This window comes from Cynocephalus volans, chromosome 4, assembly GCF_027409185.1.
Source record: "Cynocephalus volans isolate mCynVol1 chromosome 4, mCynVol1.pri, whole genome shotgun sequence".
NCBI classification, from domain to species: domain Eukaryota; kingdom Metazoa; phylum Chordata; class Mammalia; order Dermoptera; family Cynocephalidae; genus Cynocephalus; species Cynocephalus volans.
In genome coordinates, this window is record NC_084463.1 from 167,565,608 (window position 1) to 167,585,751 (window position 20,144).

At 62.5% G+C, this 20,144-nt stretch overlaps 1 protein-coding gene across 1 annotated transcript in view; it reads left to right on the forward strand.

The window, feature by feature from the left end:
- The first annotated feature begins 3,688 nt into the window (after positions 1-3,688).
- Positions 3,689-20,144, forward strand: part of MUC5AC (mucin 5AC, oligomeric mucus/gel-forming) — a 32,932-nt gene continuing 16,476 nt past the window's right edge. Inside the window, exons 1-30 of the mRNA XM_063095202.1 lie at positions 3,689-3,761; positions 5,526-5,603; positions 6,427-6,486; positions 6,783-7,044; positions 7,404-7,518; positions 7,919-8,009; positions 8,903-9,012; positions 9,128-9,341; positions 9,427-9,552; positions 9,808-9,925; positions 10,143-10,281; positions 11,109-11,219; positions 12,094-12,163; positions 12,250-12,387; positions 12,473-12,637; positions 13,345-13,439; positions 14,114-14,240; positions 14,484-14,739; positions 14,825-14,859; positions 15,268-15,386; positions 15,602-15,753; positions 16,011-16,149; positions 16,272-16,385; positions 16,558-16,737; positions 17,142-17,381; positions 17,770-17,926; positions 18,296-18,424; positions 18,654-18,804; positions 19,209-19,252; positions 19,344-19,532. Coding sequence (XP_062951272.1) covers positions 3,689-3,761; positions 5,526-5,603; positions 6,427-6,486; positions 6,783-7,044; positions 7,404-7,518; positions 7,919-8,009; positions 8,903-9,012; positions 9,128-9,341; positions 9,427-9,552; positions 9,808-9,925; positions 10,143-10,281; positions 11,109-11,219; positions 12,094-12,163; positions 12,250-12,387; positions 12,473-12,637; positions 13,345-13,439; positions 14,114-14,240; positions 14,484-14,739; positions 14,825-14,859; positions 15,268-15,386; positions 15,602-15,753; positions 16,011-16,149; positions 16,272-16,385; positions 16,558-16,737; positions 17,142-17,381; positions 17,770-17,926; positions 18,296-18,424; positions 18,654-18,804; positions 19,209-19,252; positions 19,344-19,532 — 3,997 coding nt within the window. The remainder of the gene's footprint in view (positions 3,762-5,525; positions 5,604-6,426; positions 6,487-6,782; positions 7,045-7,403; positions 7,519-7,918; positions 8,010-8,902; positions 9,013-9,127; positions 9,342-9,426; positions 9,553-9,807; positions 9,926-10,142; positions 10,282-11,108; positions 11,220-12,093; positions 12,164-12,249; positions 12,388-12,472; positions 12,638-13,344; positions 13,440-14,113; positions 14,241-14,483; positions 14,740-14,824; positions 14,860-15,267; positions 15,387-15,601; positions 15,754-16,010; positions 16,150-16,271; positions 16,386-16,557; positions 16,738-17,141; positions 17,382-17,769; positions 17,927-18,295; positions 18,425-18,653; positions 18,805-19,208; positions 19,253-19,343; positions 19,533-20,144) is intronic.

Below are 20,144 nucleotides of genomic sequence, written 5' to 3' on the forward strand. Positions count from 1 at the left end.
TCACTCACTCGCTCACTCTCTCATTCACTCACTCACCCATTCACTCACTCACCCACTCACTCACCCATTCACTCACTCACTCACTCACCCATTCACTCGCTCACTCGCTCATTCACTCACTCACTCACTCACTCACTCACCCATTCACTCACTCACCCATTCACTCACTCACTCATTCTCTCATTCACTCACTCACTCGCTCACTCTCTCATTCACTCACCCATTCACTCACTCACTCGCTCACTCACTCACTCGCTCACTCGCTCACTTGCTCACTCACTCGCTCACTCACTCACTCGTTCGCTCACTCACTCGCTCACTCACTTGCTCGCTCGCTCACTCACTCGTTCACTCACTCACTCGCTCACTCACCCATTCACTCACTCGCCCATTCACTCACTCGCTCACTCACTCATTCTCTCATTCACTCACTCACTCGCTCACTCTCTCATTCACTCACCCATTCACTCACTCACTCGCTCACTCGCTCGCTCACTCAATCACTCGTTCACTCACTCACTCGCTTGCTCGCCCATTCACTCACTCACTCGCTCACTCACTCGTTCACTCACTCACTCACTCGCTCGCTCGCTCACGCAGTCACTCGCTCACAGACTCACTCACTCAAACACTCACTCGCTCACGCACTCACTCGCTCACTCAATCGCTCACTCACTCGTTCACTCACTCACTCGCTCACTCACTTGCTCACACACTCGCTTGCTCACTCACTCGCTCACTCGTTCACTCACTCACTCGCTCACTCACCCACTCACTCACTTGCCCATTCACTCACTCGCTCACTCACTCATTCTCTCATTCACTCACTCACTCACTCTCTCATTCACTCACTCATTCACTCACCCATTCACTCACTCACTCACTCGCTCGCTCGCTCGCTCACTCACTCACTCATTCACTCACTCGCTCGCTCGCTCGCCCATTCACTCACTCACTCACTCACTCACTCGTTCACTCACTCACTCACTCACTCGCTCGCTCACGCACTCACTCGCTCACACACTCACTCACTCACACACTCGCTCGCTCACGCACTCGCTCGCTCACTCACTCGCTCACTCGTTCGCTCACTCACTCGCTCACTCACTCGCCCATTCACTCACTCACTCACTCACTCGCTCACTCACGCACTCGCTCGCTCACTCACTCGCTCACTCGTTCGCTCACTCACTCGCTCACTCACTCACTCGCTCACTCGCTCGTTCACTCACTCACTCGCTCACTCACTCGCTCGCTCACTCACTCGCTCACTCACTCGCCCATTCACTCACTCACTCACTCACTCGCTCACTCACGCACTCGCTCGCTCACTCACTCGCTCACTCGTTCGCTCACTCACTCGCTCACTCACTCACTCGCTCACTCGCTCGTTCACTCACTCACTCGCTCGCTCACGCACTCGCTCGCTCACTCACTCGCTCACTCGTTCGCTCACTCACTCGCTCACTCACTCACTCGCTCACTCACTCGCTCGCTCGCTCGCTCACTCGCTCGTTCACTCACTCACTCACACACTCACTCACTCGCTCGCTCGCTCACGCACTCACTCACTCACTCACCCATTCACTCACTCACTCACTCACTCGCTCGCTCACGCACTCATTCGCTCACTCACTCACTCGCTCGCTCGCTCACGCACTCACTCACTCACTCACCCATTCACTCACTCACTCACTCGCTCACTCACTCGCTCGCTCACTCGCTCACTCACTCGTTCACACACTCGCTCGCTCACTCGCTCGCTCGCTCACTCACTCGCTCACTCACTCGTTCACTCGCTCGCTCACACACTCACTCGCTCACACACTCACTCACTCACTCGCTCGCTCGCTCACGCACTCACTCACTCACTCACCCATTCACTCACTCACTCGCTCGCTCACGCACTCACTCGCTCACTCACTCGCTCGCTCACTCGTTCACTCACTCACTCACTCACTCACTCGCTCACACACTCACTCACTCACTGACCCATTCACTCACTCACTCACTCACTCGCTCGCTCACGCACTCACTCGCTCACTCACTCGCTCGCTCACTCGTTCACTCACTCACTCACTCGCTCACACACTCACTCACTCACTCGCTCGTTCGCTCACACACTCACTCACTCACTCGCTCACACACTCACTCGCTCACACGCTCACTCGCTCGCTCGCTCACTCACTCGCTCACTCACTCACACACTCAATCGCTCACTCACTCACTCGCTCACTCACTCGCTCGCTCACTCACTCGCTCGCTCGCTCACTCACTCGCTCGCTTGCTCACTCACTTGCTCGCTCACTCATTCACTCACTCACTCACACACTCACTCGCTCACACACTCACTCACTCGCTCGCTCGCTCACGCACTCGCTCGCTCATGCACTCGCTCGCTCACTCACTCGCTCGCTCACTCGTTCACTCACTCACTCGCTCACTCACTCGCTCACACACTCACTCACTCACTCACTCGTTCGCTCACACACTCACTCACTCACTCGCTCACACACTCACTCGCTCACACGCTCACTCGCTCGCTCACGCGCTCGCTCACTCACTCGCTCATTCGCTCACTCGCTCACTCACCCATTCGCTCACTCGCCCATTCACTCACTCACTCACTCACTCGTTCTCTCATTCACTCACTCACTCGCTCACTCACTCGTTCTCTCATTCACTCACTCACTCGCTCACTCACTCATTCACTCACTCTCTCACTCACTCACTCACTCATTCACTCACTCACTCAATCATTCACTCACTTGCTCACTCACTCATTCACTCGCTCACTCACTCACCCATTCACTCGCTCACTCACTCATTGACTCTCTCATTCACTTGTCCATTTATTCATTCATTACTACCCCACACTCCTGCTACCTGTGAAGTGCTATCTCTCCCAGGCACTGAAGGTAAGATAGGTCTTGGGGAGGTGATGGTGCAGAGATGGAGAACTAGGTGGCAATCAGGAGCTTAGGACAGGCCCAGGAGAGCCATAAGCAACTGCTCAGAACAGCTGAAGTGCCTCTCCTACCCTAGAACTTTCCCTGGCTGGGTGGGTCCAGCCCAGCTTCTCCCTTCACTGCTGTCCCTCCCTGGTGGGGCTTCCTGGTTGGGTCCACCTAGTGGGCAATGGTGCTGCTGGCCTTGGCTGTCCAGTGCCCACCTAGGACCAGGTGCCTGAAGCACAGTGGGGTCATGGACAGTTCTAGGCTGGCAGCTGCACTGTGGGGGAGGGGTTCTGCCACCTGGGCAATGAGGGTGAGGCCAGCCAGCATGGGCCTGTGGCCACCTTGGGGCAGCATCTGGTCAGCTACATGGCTGCTGTGGCTTCCAGTCACCAGGAGCTCACAAGTTAGTTTCCGAGGCATGGAAGAGTGTCCAAAGAAAGTCCAGGGTGGGGGCAGGTGAGGAAGACCCCTGCAGGCCAGGACTCAGGGGAGCCCTCAGGAAACCAGGCCCCACCTGGCAGGCACACCCATCTCTGCCTGCCACCAGCTGCTGGACAGCCCACAGTGAGCACTGGACAGCCCACTGTTTGCCAGCTTGAGGAGAACCACAGGCCCCGCCCACCCACTTGAAGCCACCAGGGTTGGAGCCAGCTCTGGGACTACAAAAGGCTCCTGGTACTTGGGTCCTTCCCCAGAGGCCACCTTGGGGACGTCTCCCCATGCTCCACACAATGGGTGTTGGCCGGAGGAAGCTGGCCCCACTCTGGGGCCTGGTTCTCGTCCTGGCCTATGCCCAGCACACAGGTAAGACTCGAGCTGCCTGCTTTCCCAGGCTGGTGCTGGCCTGGCCCACAGCCCCTGGCTGCTCCTCAAGTCCTGGGATGGCCCTGGCCCAGGTGGGCAGCTCAGAGCCCACCCTGGGTCCCAGGCCAGCTGGATGTATTCCTGAGTGGCTCCTACCATTTGGCCTCTGCCTGTGGCCCTGACACCTTCAGGCAGTTTCCAGCTTGTGGGCTTGGGGAGGGGTCTCTGGGCTGCAGGGCCTCTGAGACAGGGAAGCAGGAGCCCATGTCCCAGAGTCCCCCGTCCATATTCCTGCACTCCTTCCCTGTCAGTGGGCCAGCCACTGACCAACAGGGTCTCCTGCTACTCACAGCCCCACCAGGCCTGGGCAGATCAGCTCTCAGCCCCTGGGTACCTGCCCCTTGGACACCCCCACACGTGCTCCGTTCACCAGCTCACGTTCTTTGTCTGGGCCTGGATGGGGTCTCCTGGGGGTCTCAGCCTCGGGTGGAGGTGTGATGGTGAGAACCTCTGGGGAGCTGTTGTTCCCAGGCCTGTGCCGTGAGGGTGGTGGGGGAGGCTCCCGGGTCCCGTGGCATCTGGGTGGCTCCCTCCCTCCTGGACTGGCACTTCCCTGCCTCTGCCTCCCAGGGGACACCAGTGTGCTTCCAGGAGGAGACGCCAGGGTGGGGTGTGGGCAGATGCGCCTGGGGTCCTGGCACCACAGGGCAGGCACAAAGCCCCTGGTCCCTATTGCCACGGCTGCCCAGTCCACACACCCCAGTCCCTGCTGGACAGTCCCAGAGCCAGGAAGAGCTCAGCCCTCTCCGTCTATTCTGCATTGCTCTGAGCAGGGCCCAACCAGAACCTATAGGGGGACCCTGCCCTTGCTCAGCCACCTCCTCCTGAAGGCAAGGCCAGGGCGGGGTGGGTGAGGCTCGGAGAACAGACCAAAGCCAGGCTCTCTGGGCTCCATGGTGCTCAGACCTCCCCTGCCATGCTAGCATCACCACCCCTGTCACCAGTCCCTGGCCTCCTGTCATGACCCTCCCTCTTCAGGGGACCATGGGGGTAGGGAGTGCCCCACCTCCCATGCTGGCTTTGTGCCCAACAGCATTAGGGGATTCAGGTGACATTTTGCATATCTGGCACAGCCTCTGTGGATCCAAAAATCGGCCTCGCTGCAGAGTCTGCCAGCTGGAGGGAAGCCAAGCCTTCCAGCAGTCTGGGGGCCAATACCACCTGTCCCTCACCCCAGTCGCCCAAGGTGCCTATCCCACACCTGGCCTCCAGGCCCCTTCCTCCAGAGCCCTGCCCACCTATGACAGCTCTGACCAACCCACATCTTTTATCATCTGGTCCCTTCAGTAGAACCACCACGTGGGTGGGGTGCTGGTTTTGTCCCCAGCACCCAAGCATGGAGACCAGGGCTGGCACATGGCAAACCACATGAATGAGGGAAGGGGAATAGAGTGTCCCCTGGAGGCACCAGATCCAGGCAAGGGGACCCCCATGACGAGTTCTCAATGAGACCAAGCTGAGGGGGTCCTCATAGGGGGTCTTGTCTCAGCAGTCAGCCCAAGTGACCTCAGACACCCGGTCTACATAGACAGAGACCCCCCCAGCACTCTTGGTCCAACAGAGAACCCTCACTGCCTGCCCCCCCGACATTCTAGGCCTTTCTATCCCTCCCTCTGTCTGCACCACAACTAATAAGAGCAGCCTGAGCCGGCCGAGGTGCCTGTCTTGTCCTGCCGTGTGCTCAGGCTGTCTCCTCCTCCACAGACCAGACCCAGGATGGCTCCTCCACATCCAGCTACGAGTACCACCGCAACCCCTCTCTCAGCACCCTGCGGCCTGGTGGTGAGTCTCAGTGTCCCCCTTCCTGGCCCCATGCCTGTCAGATCCCCCTGATCTCGCCCAGCGTGGCACAGAGTGCCCCTTGGGGCAGCTGCACAGTCAGCCACGCTGGGGAGTCTGGGGGACGCTCCGTGTACACGGCCCTGGTCAGTTGCACTCCCTGCCCCTCCCTGGTCCTGCCTCTGTGCAGGGCCCTCGACCACCGAGCCCAGTCCAGGCTCTGGAGGGAGCTGCAGAGAAGGGGACAGTCCAGTCATGCCTGCATCTAGCCAAGGCCAGCTGAGTGCACCAGGGCTCTGACCAGGCTTCTGCCCTCGTGTGCCCTGATTAACTCCTGATATTTCAGGCAGGGACCATCACTGCTGTCCTCGGTGGCTCTGGCAGAGGCGGGTGGGTGTGGGAGGCCACGGTGCAGCTGGACCTCCAAAGCAAGGGGGCCCAAGGCAAACCTGGAGAGTCTCAGTTTGCATTTCCCCAACCGGGCCAAGCGGGGTGAGGCCCTGAGCCTGATCTCAGCACCCCAGTGACTGTCGGGGCCGTGATGCCGATTCAGGCATTTTTGAGATTCTGGGTGCAAAGAAACCCCCTCGTACGAACAGCACATTTGGGCCATGGGCGTGTGGGAGCCGGCAGCGCCGGGCTCTGTCCAGGCAACCACCAGGGAGGAGCTGGGAAGTCAGAGGGAAAGCTGGGCCTGCGCCTGCAGAAGCCTGCACCGTGCCCCACACGCGTGTAATGCACGGCCGATCCATGTCGGTGTGGGAGCAACAGGGGTGCCCTGCCCCACCCGGAACCGGTGCGCACCTCTGAACCCCTGATTCCGCAGGTGACACCCTCCACGGGGTGACTGTCTTCCCGCCCCTGAGGACCACTCCCGTGGTACGAGGTGAGTGAAACCCCGTGTGGGGCTGCGGAAGGGTGTGGGCTGGTGAGTCGACCCCTCAGACTGCAAACTCTAGTGGAAGGGGGCCCAGCTCTCGGGTGGACATTGAGAAAGAATTGGAAAAGTTTCCAAAGCTCCCGCAGCAAGTTCCCGGGACCGCCTAGAAGCACACGGGACCCCCGATGCCCACCCCAGGACAGCAGCTTGAGGAGGATGGTGAAGGGCAGGCTGAGGATGGGCAGATGGGAAGGGGACGTGGGGAGGGGTGGCGCCTCCAAAGGCCACGCTGCCTCCCGCAGCCCTGAACTCCACGCACAACGGACGGGTGTGCAGCACCTGGGGCGACTTCCACTACAAGACCTTTGACGGGGACGTCTTCCGCTTCCCCGGCCTCTGCAACTACGTGTTCTCTGCACACTGCGGCGCCGCCTACGAGGACTTCAACATCCAGCTGCGCCGCAGCCTGGCGTCCAATGCCACCACACCAAGCAGGGTGACCATGAAGCTGGATGGCATGGTGGTCGAGCTGACCAAGAGCTCCGTCCTGGTCAATGGCCACCTGTGAGCCTGGGCCCGGGATGGGTGGGCCACGATCAGGGTGGGGGCAGTGAGCGGAGCATCGCAGTCGTGGGAGGGATGTAGGGTGACCGGCAAGACCTGAGAGCGGAGAAGGCACTGGCTCTTCGCAGGTCCGTGCACTCAGCCCACCTGCCCCTCCCAGCCCAGGGCTCTCTTTCTGCCCCTGGAAGCCAGGCCTGCCTAGGTCTGTGACACCAGAGCTCCAGGATCCCATGCCCCATCCCGTGCACAGCCTGTGGGCGTGGGGAACGTGTCACATACGTGGCCGTGGGAACCATCTGTGTCTGGGGTTCCTCTCCTTGCCAGTGCCCCCAGAACCTCAGCAAGCCCTCTCTCTGCAGGATCCAGCTGCCCTTCAGCCAGTCCGGCGTCTTCATCGAGCGGAGCAGCAGCTACCTGAAGGTGGTGGCCAGGCTGGGCCTGGTCTTCATGTGGAACCAGGACGACAGCCTCTTGGTGAGGCTGGGGGCACAAGGGGTGGACGGAGCCTCCTGGTGAAGATGGAGGTGGGGGGCCAGGCACGCACCTCCAGCCCTCTGAGGGCCTGGCCTGCTGCAACAGCCTCTCCAGATAGGGGAAAGTGAAGTCCAGACCCCACCCCACACAGCAGGCGAAGATGGACACCAGTGGGGTCCCCAGGGTCCGCATCCCCAAGACAGAGGCCCTGCATGTGCCGGGCGTCTCCCCCAGGACAGGCCAGCCCCACCCAGGGTCATGGCTTTGTGGAGCTCATGGGAGGATCTCACACCTGTGTCTCCTCTGTAGTCCCCGGCCCCTCCTTGGGAACCTCACCTGTCCTTCACCTCTTGGGTTGTCCCTGGTGGGGACGGGCATCTGATTTCTCCCTCCTTTCCAGCTGGAGCTGGACTCCAAATACGCCAACAAGACCTGTGGGCTCTGCGGAGACTTCAATGGTGTCCCCGTGCTCAATGAGTTCCTCTCCCACAGTAAGTTCTCACGGCATGGCTACCGGGCACTGTCTGCTCCAGCACCTTCTTCAGAGTCCCCAGAAGTCTCGGAGTTTCACACACATGCTCACATGGTCTGAGCACACACATAATCCCCACATAAGCACATGTACATGTTGACCTGTACTCTCGCACAATTCCAGCACACACATGCACACATGCACACACCCACGCCATCCCAGCACGTGCACACACGTGCATGCACACGCACACACAGTCCCGTCACACGAGGTGCGTCAGAGTGCAGCTGGAAAGCAAATTCCCCATCAGGCTCCTCGTTCTCAGTGTCTTGGCAGTGGCCCCTGATCACGCACCTCACCTGGAATTACACAGCTGCCTCCTTCTTGGTTCTGGAGGCTTTGCCATCAGGCAGTGGCCTTGCAAATGTGACCTGCACCAGCCAGAGCCCCTGACCACTGCCTCCCCTCTGCTGGGCCCATGGTCCCATACAAGGCCACCCGCAAGGGGTACCCAACCACAGGGGACCGAGCCTACCCACGTGCCAGGTGGGCTCAGTGCCCACATGACTTCAGGTTCACTCTCCAGCCCCAGGGCTGTGTCCCAGCCTGGACACAGGAGCCCAGGGTCCTGTGCCAGTCGATGCCTAGGCCATGCCCTGCAGCCCTGGATGCCCCGGGCTCTGGAGGTGCTTCCTTGCGTCATTTCCAGTCTCCCTGAGAGTCCCACGGCAGTGTAGACGGGGAGGCCAGGCGGCATAGCTGGGACAACTCAGGCACCCTTGGTGGGGTGCCCCTGGCATAAACGACCCTGCTTATTCCACCATGGGGATCGAGCCCCAGACTTTGCTGCCTGGGTGCTGGGTGTGGAGGGGCAGGACCTGCAGGCAGAGCCGGGCTCTGTGCTTCCTGCAGACACCAGGCTGACTCCCATCGAGTTTGGGAACCTGCAGAAGATGGACGGCCCCACGGAGCAGTGTCAGGACCCCGTCCCTGAGCCCCTGAAGAACTGCTCAACCAGCTTTGTAAGCCTAGGAGTCTAGGGGCACTGGCGGGCTGGGGAGGTGATGCTGCGAGCCCTGGGACGTGCGTGCAGCGGTGGTGCTGCGCTCTGACTCACCATGGCTCCGGCTCTGCCAGGACATCTGCAAGGAGCTCCTGAGCAGCCGGTCGTTCTCGGGCTGCACAGACTTGGTGAACGTCAGCAGCTACCTCGAGGCCTGCCGGCAGGACTTCTGCTTCTGCGAGCGCGACGGCCTTACTGGCTGCGTCTGCGACACGCTGGCTGAGTACTCCCGGCAGTGCGCCCACGCCGGGGGGCTGCCCCAGGACTGGAGGAGCCCCGACCTCTGCCGTGAGTGCACCCAGCCCTGGCCCCTGCCCCTGTCGTGCCATCCCGCCTTGCTGACGTGAGCCCCACCTCCCCGGTCTCCCCACAGCCCAGACGTGCCCCCACAACATGCGATACCACGAGTGCCGCTCGCCCTGCACCGACACCTGCTCCAACCGGGAGCACTCCCAGGCCTGCGAGGACCACTGCGTGGCAGGCTGCTTCTGCCCGGAGGGTGAGACGGTGTCCCAACCCCCGCCCACCCAGGTGCAGGTCCCCGAGAAACACGCAAATGCATTCTGGGTGCTAGGCAGCTGCATTGCTGCAGCAGAGCCACAAGGAAAGGCCCCTGACCCCTGGGCCCCTGAGGCTGGTTGAGGTCCCCAGCCCGCTGCAGGGCCACGGCAGGCAGAGGGCCTGTCCCGCTCCACACACCCACCACTCGGACACAGCTCTGGCGCCTGTCACGTGGCCTGACTATACCCTGCAGGGACGGTGCTCGACGACATCAGCCAGGCTGGCTGCATCCATGCGTCCCAGTGCTCCTGCACATACAACGGGGCCACCTACGCTCCGGGGGATGTCTACTCCACAGACTGCACCAACTGGTAGGTCCTGGGCCCCTGCCTCTGGCCTGCCCAGAATGTGCGCTGGGGTCTGTGGCCCAGGTACCTGTCATAGGCTAGCTGTGACCAGTGTGACATAGGCCAGCAGGGCCCCCCAATCTGGGCAGGGATGTGGCAGGCCTGGGTGAGACTCAGATGCTGGAGGCTGGGTGCTCCTGGGGGCCGGCACACACAGTGCCCTCTCTCTTGCTGCTCTTAGCACCTGCTCTGGAGGCCAGTGGAGTTGTGAGGAGGTCCCATGCCCAGGCACGTGCTCGGTGCTGGGCGGTGCCCACTTCTCCACCTTCGATGAGAAGAAGTACACGGTGCATGGGGACTGCAGCTACGTGCTGACCAAGGTACGGCCGGGGTGCCCAGGTCCTCTCCTGGACAGAGTGGCTTTCAGGGATGCATCCAGCCTCCCTCAGGAACCCCCAGCCCACTGTGTGTCCCTGCTGCACCTGGGGTGACCCTGGAAGTCCCCAATGATGAGACCTCGAGGAAAAGCCCCAGCTCCCTAGTGCAGGTCCCCGCAGGGTCACTTGGGCTGCTGATCAAAGCCTCCAGCCCTGGATGACCCCATCTGGCACCCTAAATCTGCTGTGCCTTGGGTTTTGCTTTTTTAACAGCCTTTTTTAGAACAGTTTTAGATTTACAGATAAATTGAGCAGGAAGTACAGAGAAGTTCCATATGCCCCCTGCCCAACACACAGTTTCTCCTGTTATCAACAACTTGCATTGGTGTGGGGCATGTGGTACCAGCAACAGCCAACACGGACAAGTCGTCATCACTAGAGTCCATAGCTTACTTTAGGGTCCATCCCTGGACTGGAAGTCCCCGGTGCTCCACCTGTTCCCCTCCCTGCCCCGGCCCCCGGCCACTGCTGGTCTTCACCCCGTGTCCAAGGCCCTGGCCTCATGCGGGCGCAGCCTTCTCAGCTTCCTCGCACGCAGCACTGCACTGCACTGAGGTCCCTCCATGTGTGCCTGCTGTATCTGGGGGGGCGTCCTGAGAGCCCCTCCTTGTCAGGGGGTGGGGGCATACAAGGACTGAGTGGCTGCTCCGAGAAGCCCATGGGCAGTGGCAGGACAGGGGTTTCCAGCCAGCGCGAGTAGCACGAGTGGGAGGAGGGGGAGGTCGCAGCAGGCTGGGGCCGGTCGTGAGGACCCGTGTTGCGTCCCGTAGTCCTGTAACAGCAGCGCCTTCACCGTGCTGGCCGAGCTGCGCAGGTGTGGGCTGACAGACAACGAGAACTGCCTCAAGAGCCTGACTCTGAGCCTGGACGGGGGGCACACGGTGAGTGTCACCGGCGGGGCAGGGTCAGACCCCAGGGACGGGGGCGGGGAGGGTTGCCCTCACAGCAAGTCGCCTCTGCCCAAGCCTTCGGCCCCTGGCGAGAACAGCGAGTGGCCAAAACACCCTCCTACCCCATGGGCTGTGTCCATTCCTCATGGGTCTTGTGAGTGACTGTCCCTAAACAGCACAGCTCAGGGACAGGGCACTGCAGTTTCCACCCCCGCCCAGCTGACCCCAGGAAGGAGGGACTGGGTGACTTCTGGCCGGCACAGTTTCTCCACCAAAGTCAATTTCTCTGTTTTATAAAATAACTTTGGCTTTTACGTACTAAAATAACGCACTGTCCTCGTAGAAAACTTAGAAAATCAGAAGTACAGAGAGCAGAAATCAGGTCACCAGTCCTACCTCATAGGAGCCCACGGCCCCCACACCAAAGGTCTCCCAGCCACTCGCAGACGCATCTCACAGCAGCCTCTGCGGAGCGCTGGGGTGACGCGGCCGAGCCTGGCTCTGGATTGACCCCGGTCCCGCACTGACCCCGGCCCGCAAAGACCCCAGTCCCGCACTGACCCCGGCCCCACACTGACCCTGGCCCCGCACTGACCCCGGCCCGCACTGACCCTGGCCCTGCATTGACCCCGGCCCGCACTGACCCCGGCCCGCACTGACCCCGGCCCCGCACTGACCCCGGCCCGCAAAGACCCCAGCCCCGCACTGACCCCGCCCCGCACTGACCCCAGCCCCGCACTGACCCCGGCCCCACACTGACCCCGGCCCCGCACTGACCCCGGCCCGCAAAGACCCCAGCCCCGCACTGACCCCGGCCCCGCACTGACCCCCGCCCTGCACTGACCGCAGCCCTGGCTCCTTCCAGGTCATCGTGGTCAAGGCCAGTGGGGAGGTGTTTGTGAACCAGATCTACACCCAGCTGCCTGTCTCTGCAGGTGAAGTACCAGCCCCCTCCTGCTGTAGAGCTGCGCGGGGATCCCACCTTGCTCCTCAGTAAAACCTTTGTCCTCTGTGTCCGCAGCCAACGTCACCCTCTTCAGGCCCTCAACCTTTTTCATTATCGCCCAGACCACCCTGGGCCTGCAGCTGGACATCCAGCTGGTCCCCACCATGCAGGTGTTTGTGAGGCTGATGCCTGAGCTCCGGGGTCTGACCTGTGGTAAGAGGGGCCGCCCACCCCCCCAGGCCCCTGAGCCCACCCTCGCGGCGGGGCGCACAGGCCTCAACCTGCCCTCCCGCCGCAGGTCTCTGCGGGAACTTCAACAGCATCCAGGCCGACGACCTCCGCACCATCAGCGGGGTGGTGGAGGGCACGGCCGCCGCCTTCGCCAACACCTGGAAGACCCAAGCCTCCTGCCCCAATGTCAAGAGCAGCTTCGAGGACCCCTGCTCCCTGAGCGTGGAGAACGGTATGCTGTGCGCCCGCCATGCCTCCCGCTGACAATCAGGCGCTGGTTCGACAACTCCATGTCCCAGCTGGTCACTCACTCAACAAGCCGTTGCTCCGTGCCCCCAACCTGCAGAGTCCAGGCACGGGGCCCAGCTGCCCAGTGGCCCCAGCCCTGACAGGGGGACACCAGGTGGTAAAAGGGCAAACTAACCAACGCGGGCACTGGTACAGCCATGGAACATTCTGGAAGACAAGCTCAGGGCGCCAAGGGCAGGGTGGAAGCCACCCTCTGTGTGCAGCCCACCCAGGTAGGGGCTTGGGAGGGGCCTCCGAGGACAGTCCCAGGGAGGCACCTGACCTGTCATCACTGTTTTCTGTGGAGCATCATAAATTTGGGACCCAAGTCTCACTTAACTTTCATCTGACACTGGGTGTCCGGTTCCCTGGACTGAGCCAGGGAGGGAAGTGGGGCTCAGTCTCAGGTGGTCCTGGCCTTCTCCCTGCCCTCATGCTGCCCAAGAAGCAGGGGTCCCCTGCTTGTCTGTCCACTGGTGTCCCTAGAAGGTGGCGGCTCTGGGGGTGCAGGAAATGAGAGAACCAGCTGCCATGGCTTCTTGACGCTGCACCCCATTGGGAGGGGCTCTCTCTTGGGAGGACACCAGCCACCCATGGTGCTGGTGGCAGCATGACTGAGAGCCACTGACCGCCGTTCCCCTCTGTCCCCAGAGAAGTATGCCCAGCACTGGTGTTCACGACTGACCGACACCGACGGCCCCTTCACCCGGTGCCACACCGCCGTGGACCCAGCCACCTACTACTCGGTAGCGTGCGCCCACCCACCTCTCACCTCCCAGCGGAGGCCCAGCTGCTGGGCTGAGCTGTGCCACGGGCAGCGGGGTCTGCCGTCAGACCTGTCTCTCCAGCTCCACCCTCACTCGCTCACTCGCTCATGCATTCACTGAGTCACCCGTTCTCTCATGCAGTATTCGTTCATTCATTCATTGATTCATTATCTCACTCATCCATCCACTCATGCACTCATGCACTCACTCACTAATGCAGTCATGCATTCATTCATTCATTATTCACTCACTCATTCATTCATTCACAGCATGTTTACTGAGTTAGTCTTGTGCCTGTGGCCCTATAGCAGGCACAAGGATAAACTCCAAGGGTTTGTGGCTAGCGAGGCGCCAGGGGCCAGTAGGAAGTCAGAGGGTGGCCAAGGTGATGTGCTGTGTCCGAGGTGGTCCTTCCAGCACCTCCCTGCCCTATACCCTATATAGGTGCACCCTGCGGTTCTGCTGAGGGAGTGGGTGGACCACTAGTGAGGACTCGGGGGGCGTCCTGGGGGTGGCCGAGAAGATAGGTAGATGCCGGGGTGGAGGGATCCAGGCAGGGGCTGGGCTATGGAGGAGGGCAGGCAGCCTAAGGGATGTTCGCTGGGTATGGGCTGGGTCCCCTGAGCCCTGACCTGTGACCCTGCCCCCCCCAGAACTGCATGTTCGACACGTGCAACTGTGAGAAGAGCGAAGACTGTCTGTGCGCAGCCCTGTCCTCCTACGTGCACGCCTGCGCCGCCAAGGGCGTCCTGCTCAGCGGCTGGAGGGACGGCGTCTGCAGTGAGTGGTGGCGGCCCACGGTCCTGGCACATCCCACCCCGTGTCCCCTAGTGGCTCAAGCAGAGACTCCCAGGGCCCACACTGGCTCAGAGGCCAAGGAACTTCCAGGCTGTTGAGGTCCCAGGACCCTAGCCAGGGGGCCTCTGGGGACAGCCTGGGGCAGAGGGAGAGAGACCAGCTGCTGACTGCCAGTCTTTGTGCCCTCAAGCGTCCTGAGTGTCCTCTCCCCCTGGCACCCCGCAGCAAAGTCAGTGACCACCTGCCCCAAGTCCATGACCTACCACTACCATGTCAACACCTGCCAGCCCACCTGCCGCGCCTTGAGCGAAGAGGACGTCACCTGCCAGGTCAGCTTCGTCTCCGTGGATGGCTGCACCTGCCCCAGAGGCACCTTCCTGGATGATGCTGGCAAGTGTGTGTCGGCCACCAGCTGTCCCTGCTACTACAGGGGCTCCGTGGTCCCCAACGGGGAGTCGGTGCATGACAGCGGAGCCGTCTGGTAAGAGCCCCTCGGGTGGGCTGAGTCCCTGGCACTCGCTGGCCGGGAGTGGACGCTCTGAGCGCCCTCCCCTCTCTCCTCACAGCACCTGCACACAGAGCAAGCTGACCTGCGTTGGAGGCACTGTCCCCACCTCAGGTGAGCCCTCAGTCCTCATTGTCCCCAGGAGAAGCCCTGAGGAACGGCTTCAGGGTCCGCCCTGCCCCAAGTCAGCAGGGTTTGTTGTCGGTCAGCTTGTGTGTCAGGTGTGGTCTGTGCCCCTGGCTCGGCGAGGGGGGAGGGGAGGGGTGTGGGCACACACCCACACACGCCACACACACTCACACGTGACATACCACACACATAACACACTGTGCACATAACCCAGCACGCACACACTCATGTACCCACAGCACAGACACGCACCCCATCTGCACACCCAGAGCAGCCGCAGACTCAGCCATTGGGAAACACGTGGGCCAAGGCGTTGTGGCAGCCCGTGTCCTTCAGAGTGAGCCTAGCAGGTGGTGGGTTGGGGTCCTCTGAAAGGCCCTCTCCCCTCCCCAGAATGTGCCGCACCCATGGTTTATTTTGACTGCCGCAACGCCACATCCGGGGACACTGGGGCTGGCTGTCAGAAGAGCTGCCACACCCTGGACATGGCCTGTGTAAGTCCCTGGTAACCCCTCATAACCCCTCATGACCCCCTGAGTCCCCCTGTCACCCCTCACCACTCCCACGTGCTATGGGCTCCTGTGCAGACCCCTCAGGCCCCCCTCATGGCGGCTCCTGGGGTGGGGGGCTGCCAAGCTCAGGAACGCACCGGCAGGACACCTGCCCATGCTCGCTGGCCCTGCCGTCACCAGTGTGCGTGCCCCCACAGTACAGTTCCCAGTGTGTGTCCGGCTGCATCTGCCCCGAGGGGCTAGTGGCAGATGATAATGGCAGCTGCATCGCGGCAGAGGCCTGCCCCTGCGTGCACAACGAGGCCAGCTACCAGGCTGGCCAGAGCATCCGCGTGGGCTGCAACACATGGTATGTGTGGGCTCAGGGCCTCATGGGGGGTCCAGGCTTCGGGAGGTGCCATCAGACAGGGAGCCCCAGCACAGGGGTCCTGGGCAAACAGCAAGCAGGTCCTCAGGGCCAACGCCCCGTGGGCAGCCCAGTCGGTGAGGCCCGACAGCATGCACAGGCAGGCCGGGTCCTCCGCAGGGCCATAAGGCTGCCCACCCCCACCACGCCCACGCCTGCCCTGCAGTGCTCTGGCCTGACCCCCATGCCCCCGCCCCCAGCACCTGTGAGAACAGGATGTGGCAGTGCACGGAGGAGCCCTGCCTGGCCACCTGCGCTGTGTATGGGGACGGCCACTACCTCACCTTTGATGGGCAGAGCTACAGCTTTGACGGGGACTGCGAGTACACGCTGGTGCAGGTGCGCAAGGCCCCGCACGCCTCAGGTGGCCCCCGAGCCGCAGTGCCCAGGGCACCTGCGGGTCAGCCCCACCCGTCCTGCTGGAGGGTGAACAGGGTCCCTGACAGCCTCTTCTCCCCCAGGACCACTGTGGCAAGAACAGCAGCGTCAAGTATGCCTTCCGCGTAGTCACTGAAAATGTCCCCTGTGGCACCACAGGAACCACCTGCTCCAAGGCCATCAAGATCTTCCTGGGGGTGAGTGAGGGGTGGAGGTGGGGCGGGTCCTCCCTCGGGGGAGCTCCAGAGACCCCGAGGACGGTGCTGCTCCCACAGCAGTGCCAAGGCAGGTGCCATGAGCCAAGCAGCCTGCCAGGATGTGGCCCACCCAGGGGGGCCCACCCTCTGAGGGACCCCCTTTCCCACATAGAGCACGGAGCTGAAGCTGAGTGACGGGAAGGTGGAGGTGATCAAGCAGGGCTCGGGGCAGGAGGTGCCCTACTCCATCCGTCACATGGGCATCTACCTGGTGGTGGACACCGAGGCCGGCCTGGTGCTGCTGTGGGACAGGAGGACCAGCATCTTCATTAGACTCAGCCCTGAACTCAAGGTGGGACTGCGGGGACACCGAGTGCGGGGGATAGGGGACAAAGAGAGAGACGGAGAGATGGAGACAGAGACAGAGAGGGACAGAGAGACAGAAAAGGATGGAGAGACAGGGAGAGACAGACAGGCCGTCCGGCCATGACGCCGTTTCCAGCCCCCTTCCCTCCTAGTGAGGCTCCAGACTGGCCACCGGCCCGGGGCCTCCCACCCAGGTCTGGTGAGAGGGACGGCGCGGAGGCAGCGGCGTGCGGTCACAGGGCGATGCCAGCCGGGCAGGATAGAGAGGCGTGGGCCCTGAGAGACACGCAGGGCCCGGCCGGGGCCACAGCAGGGACGCTGCGCATGGGGGAGTTGCCTCCCCAGCCTCACGCCACCTGCGCCCACCGCACCCATCCGCGTCTTCTGCAGGGCAAGGTCTGCGGCCTGTGCGGAAACTTCGACGGCAACGCCGTCAACGACTTCACCACGCGGAGCCAGTCCGTGGTGGGCAACGCGCTGGAGTTCGGAAACAGCTGGAAGCTCTCCCCGTCCTGCCCGGACGCCCAGGCGTCCAAGGACCCCTGCACCGCCAACCCTTACCGCAAGTCCTGGGCCCAGAAGCAGTGCAGCATCATCAACAGCCCCGTCTTCGCCACCTGCCACGACCACGTATGGCCAGCCAGGGGGACCCTGCCGGGGTGGCAGCCCCAGGAGGCCCCAGAGGGGAGAAGGGGTCGGGGGGGAGGAATGGCCATCAGCCAAGGGCATGGGCAGCTGTGGACACCCACAGGGTAGCCCCGGGGTTCCTGCGCTGACTCAGCCATGGTTTGGGGTTGCAGGGGCGTTAACTCTGAAGGTGCCCCGAGATGGCCCAGGCCCCAAGTCTGTGGGCAATGTCAGGACAGTGGGGTGTCCAGGACACCCAGTCACGGCCAAGATGTGCTGCCCCCAGGCTCCCTCAGAAACTGGCCTGGGCCACACACCAGCGAGAGCCTGGCCCCCCAAGAGCCCAGGGCAGGGCGGGGGTCCCTGGAAGCTGAAGTCCCACCTCCCTCAGGTGGAGCCCACCAAATACCATGAGGCTTGCGTGAGCGACTCCTGCGCCTGTGACACGGGGGGTGACTGTGAGTGTTTCTGCACCGCCGTGGCCGCTTACGCCCAGGCCTGCCACGAGGTGGGCGTGTGCGTGTCCTGGAGGACCCCGGACATCTGCCGTGAGTGCACAGGGCGGGGACACCCGGGATGAGACAGAGGTGCCCAGAGAGGCCCACTGCTGAGGGAGAGGAAGAAGGGTTTCCAGAGAAGAATGTGGGGGTACTGCCTGCAAGGGGTTGCCAGCCTGGCAGAACATTCTGGAATAGAGAGGCCTGCAGAGCTCCCCAGCCCAGCCCAGAAGGAACCTTGCTGGAAGGAGGGCGTAGCTGGGACTGCTCTGGCTGGAGACCCCGCCCCTGACAGCAGCATGCCTCCACGGTGGCCAGGGGCTCGGGGGAGGCGATGGCTTTAGAGCTGCCCGTGGGGTGTGGGGGATCCCCGAGGCTGTTCTTCCTCACTCCAGGCTGAGCCCCCTTCCTCACCTGCAGCTCTGTTCTGCGACTACTACAACCCCCAGGGCCAGTGTGAGTGGCACTACCAGCCCTGTGGGGCGCCCTGCATGAAGACCTGCCAGAACCCGCAAGGGCAGTGCCTGCATGATATCCACGGCCTCGAAGGTGGGCTGGGCTGCTGGCCTGGGGGACGCCATTCCGGGTCCCTGGGATCTGGCTGGGGTCTGCCTTGGGGGACCTGGGACCCAAAGAGCGTGGCCTTCCCCTGGGTTCCTCGGCCGGGGAAGACTCTTCAGCCTCCAGCAGGCTGCATTGCTGTGGACCCGACCCCTGGGGTGGGGCGGGACAGCTGGGCAAGCTGCCTGGGTGGGACTCAGGCCTCTCTGGCCCACAGGCTGCTACCCCAAGTGCCCACCTGAGGCTCCCATCTTCGATGAGGACAAGATGCAGTGTGTTCCCAAATGCCCACCGTCACCCTGCCAGGTCCACGGGAAATCGTACCAGCCGGGCACAGCCGTGCCCTCCGACAAGAACTGCCAGTCCTGGTGAGCCACTCGGCAAGAGGGGTGGAGCCTGCAGCACACAGGGGAGCTCGGCTCAGCCCCACCATGGCCGCCTCCCCCCAGGGCCTCATCCCCGCAGGGCCGGGAGAGGCCCCACAGCCTGGGCCCCGGGCGGGGCTGGGAGCCGCAGTGACCTCCCCAACGCCGGAACAGATGCCACGGGTCCCTGTCCTGGGCCAGGAATCTGTGACACGAGTCTCTCAGAGACCAGCACGTCTGTGTCCTGAGGCCCAGAGGTGGGGCGGAGCATAGTACGGTCACCGGGGTGGGGGCTCTGGGCTATGGAGCGGGTAAGCAGGAGAAGCAGGTGGGAAACAGCCGAGACAGCACCCCCGCCGCGCCGCGGGACCCCTGCACACCCAGCGCCCTCCTCCTTCTCTCCACAGCGTCTGCACCGAGAGCGGCGTGCAGTGCACCCATGACGCCGAGGGTGAGCAGCCGGCAGCCTTCTAGGGTCTGGGGTCTCAGGGGTCCCTGCCTGAGCTCCAGCCCCTAACGGCCCGACCCCCTGCTCCCCACAGCCTGTGTCTGCACCTATGACAAGCAGCACTTCCGTCGTGGGGACATCATCTACCACACAACAGATGGCACCGGCGGGTGCATCTCTGCCCGCTGCGGAGCCAACGGCACCATCGAGAGGAATGTCTCCGATTGCAGCTCCACCACTCCCGTGCCCCCGACCACCTTCGCCTTCTCCACCATCCTGCTCGGTAAGGCAGATGTGGCTGAGGACAGAGGGCCTCGCGGGGAGTCCCTCTCTCGTCAGATGTAGAGTTCACTCCCAGGAGCAAGCACCGGGCACAGGGATGACCCGCCAGTTCCCTACCCCAGTCACCTGCACCAGGAAGGAGCCAGCCCCCTGGAGTCACCCCGGCAGGCCTGGCATCCACGGTCCTGCTTCCAGCAGCCACCAGGCTCAGCCTCAGAGCTGGGAGCTCTGGCCCCAGGGCTGAGGCTCCCAGCTTGGGGCAGCCCCAGGCTGGCTCCTGCAGGACCACGGGAAGCTCTCTGGGGGTTTAGGGTGGTCCGTTCACCTTACACTGCACAGAGCACCCGGTGCCCCATGTCCTCACCCTCTTCTGAGGGGTGCATCTTAGGGCTCCCGAGGCATCATCAGAGAGCCTCTGACAGTGAAGAGCCCTCTCATTCTGACGTTCGGGGGCTTATACACGTACATTCTGCTCAGGGCATGGCCCAAGGATCCAGCTTCCCTCAAATGAGGTCACCTTCCCTGTTTATTCCACAGGTGCAAGCTCCACTCCTGCTCTGTGCCTGGTGGGTCCCAGCAGTGGTCACGTGAACAGGCAGGCAGACAGGCAGGC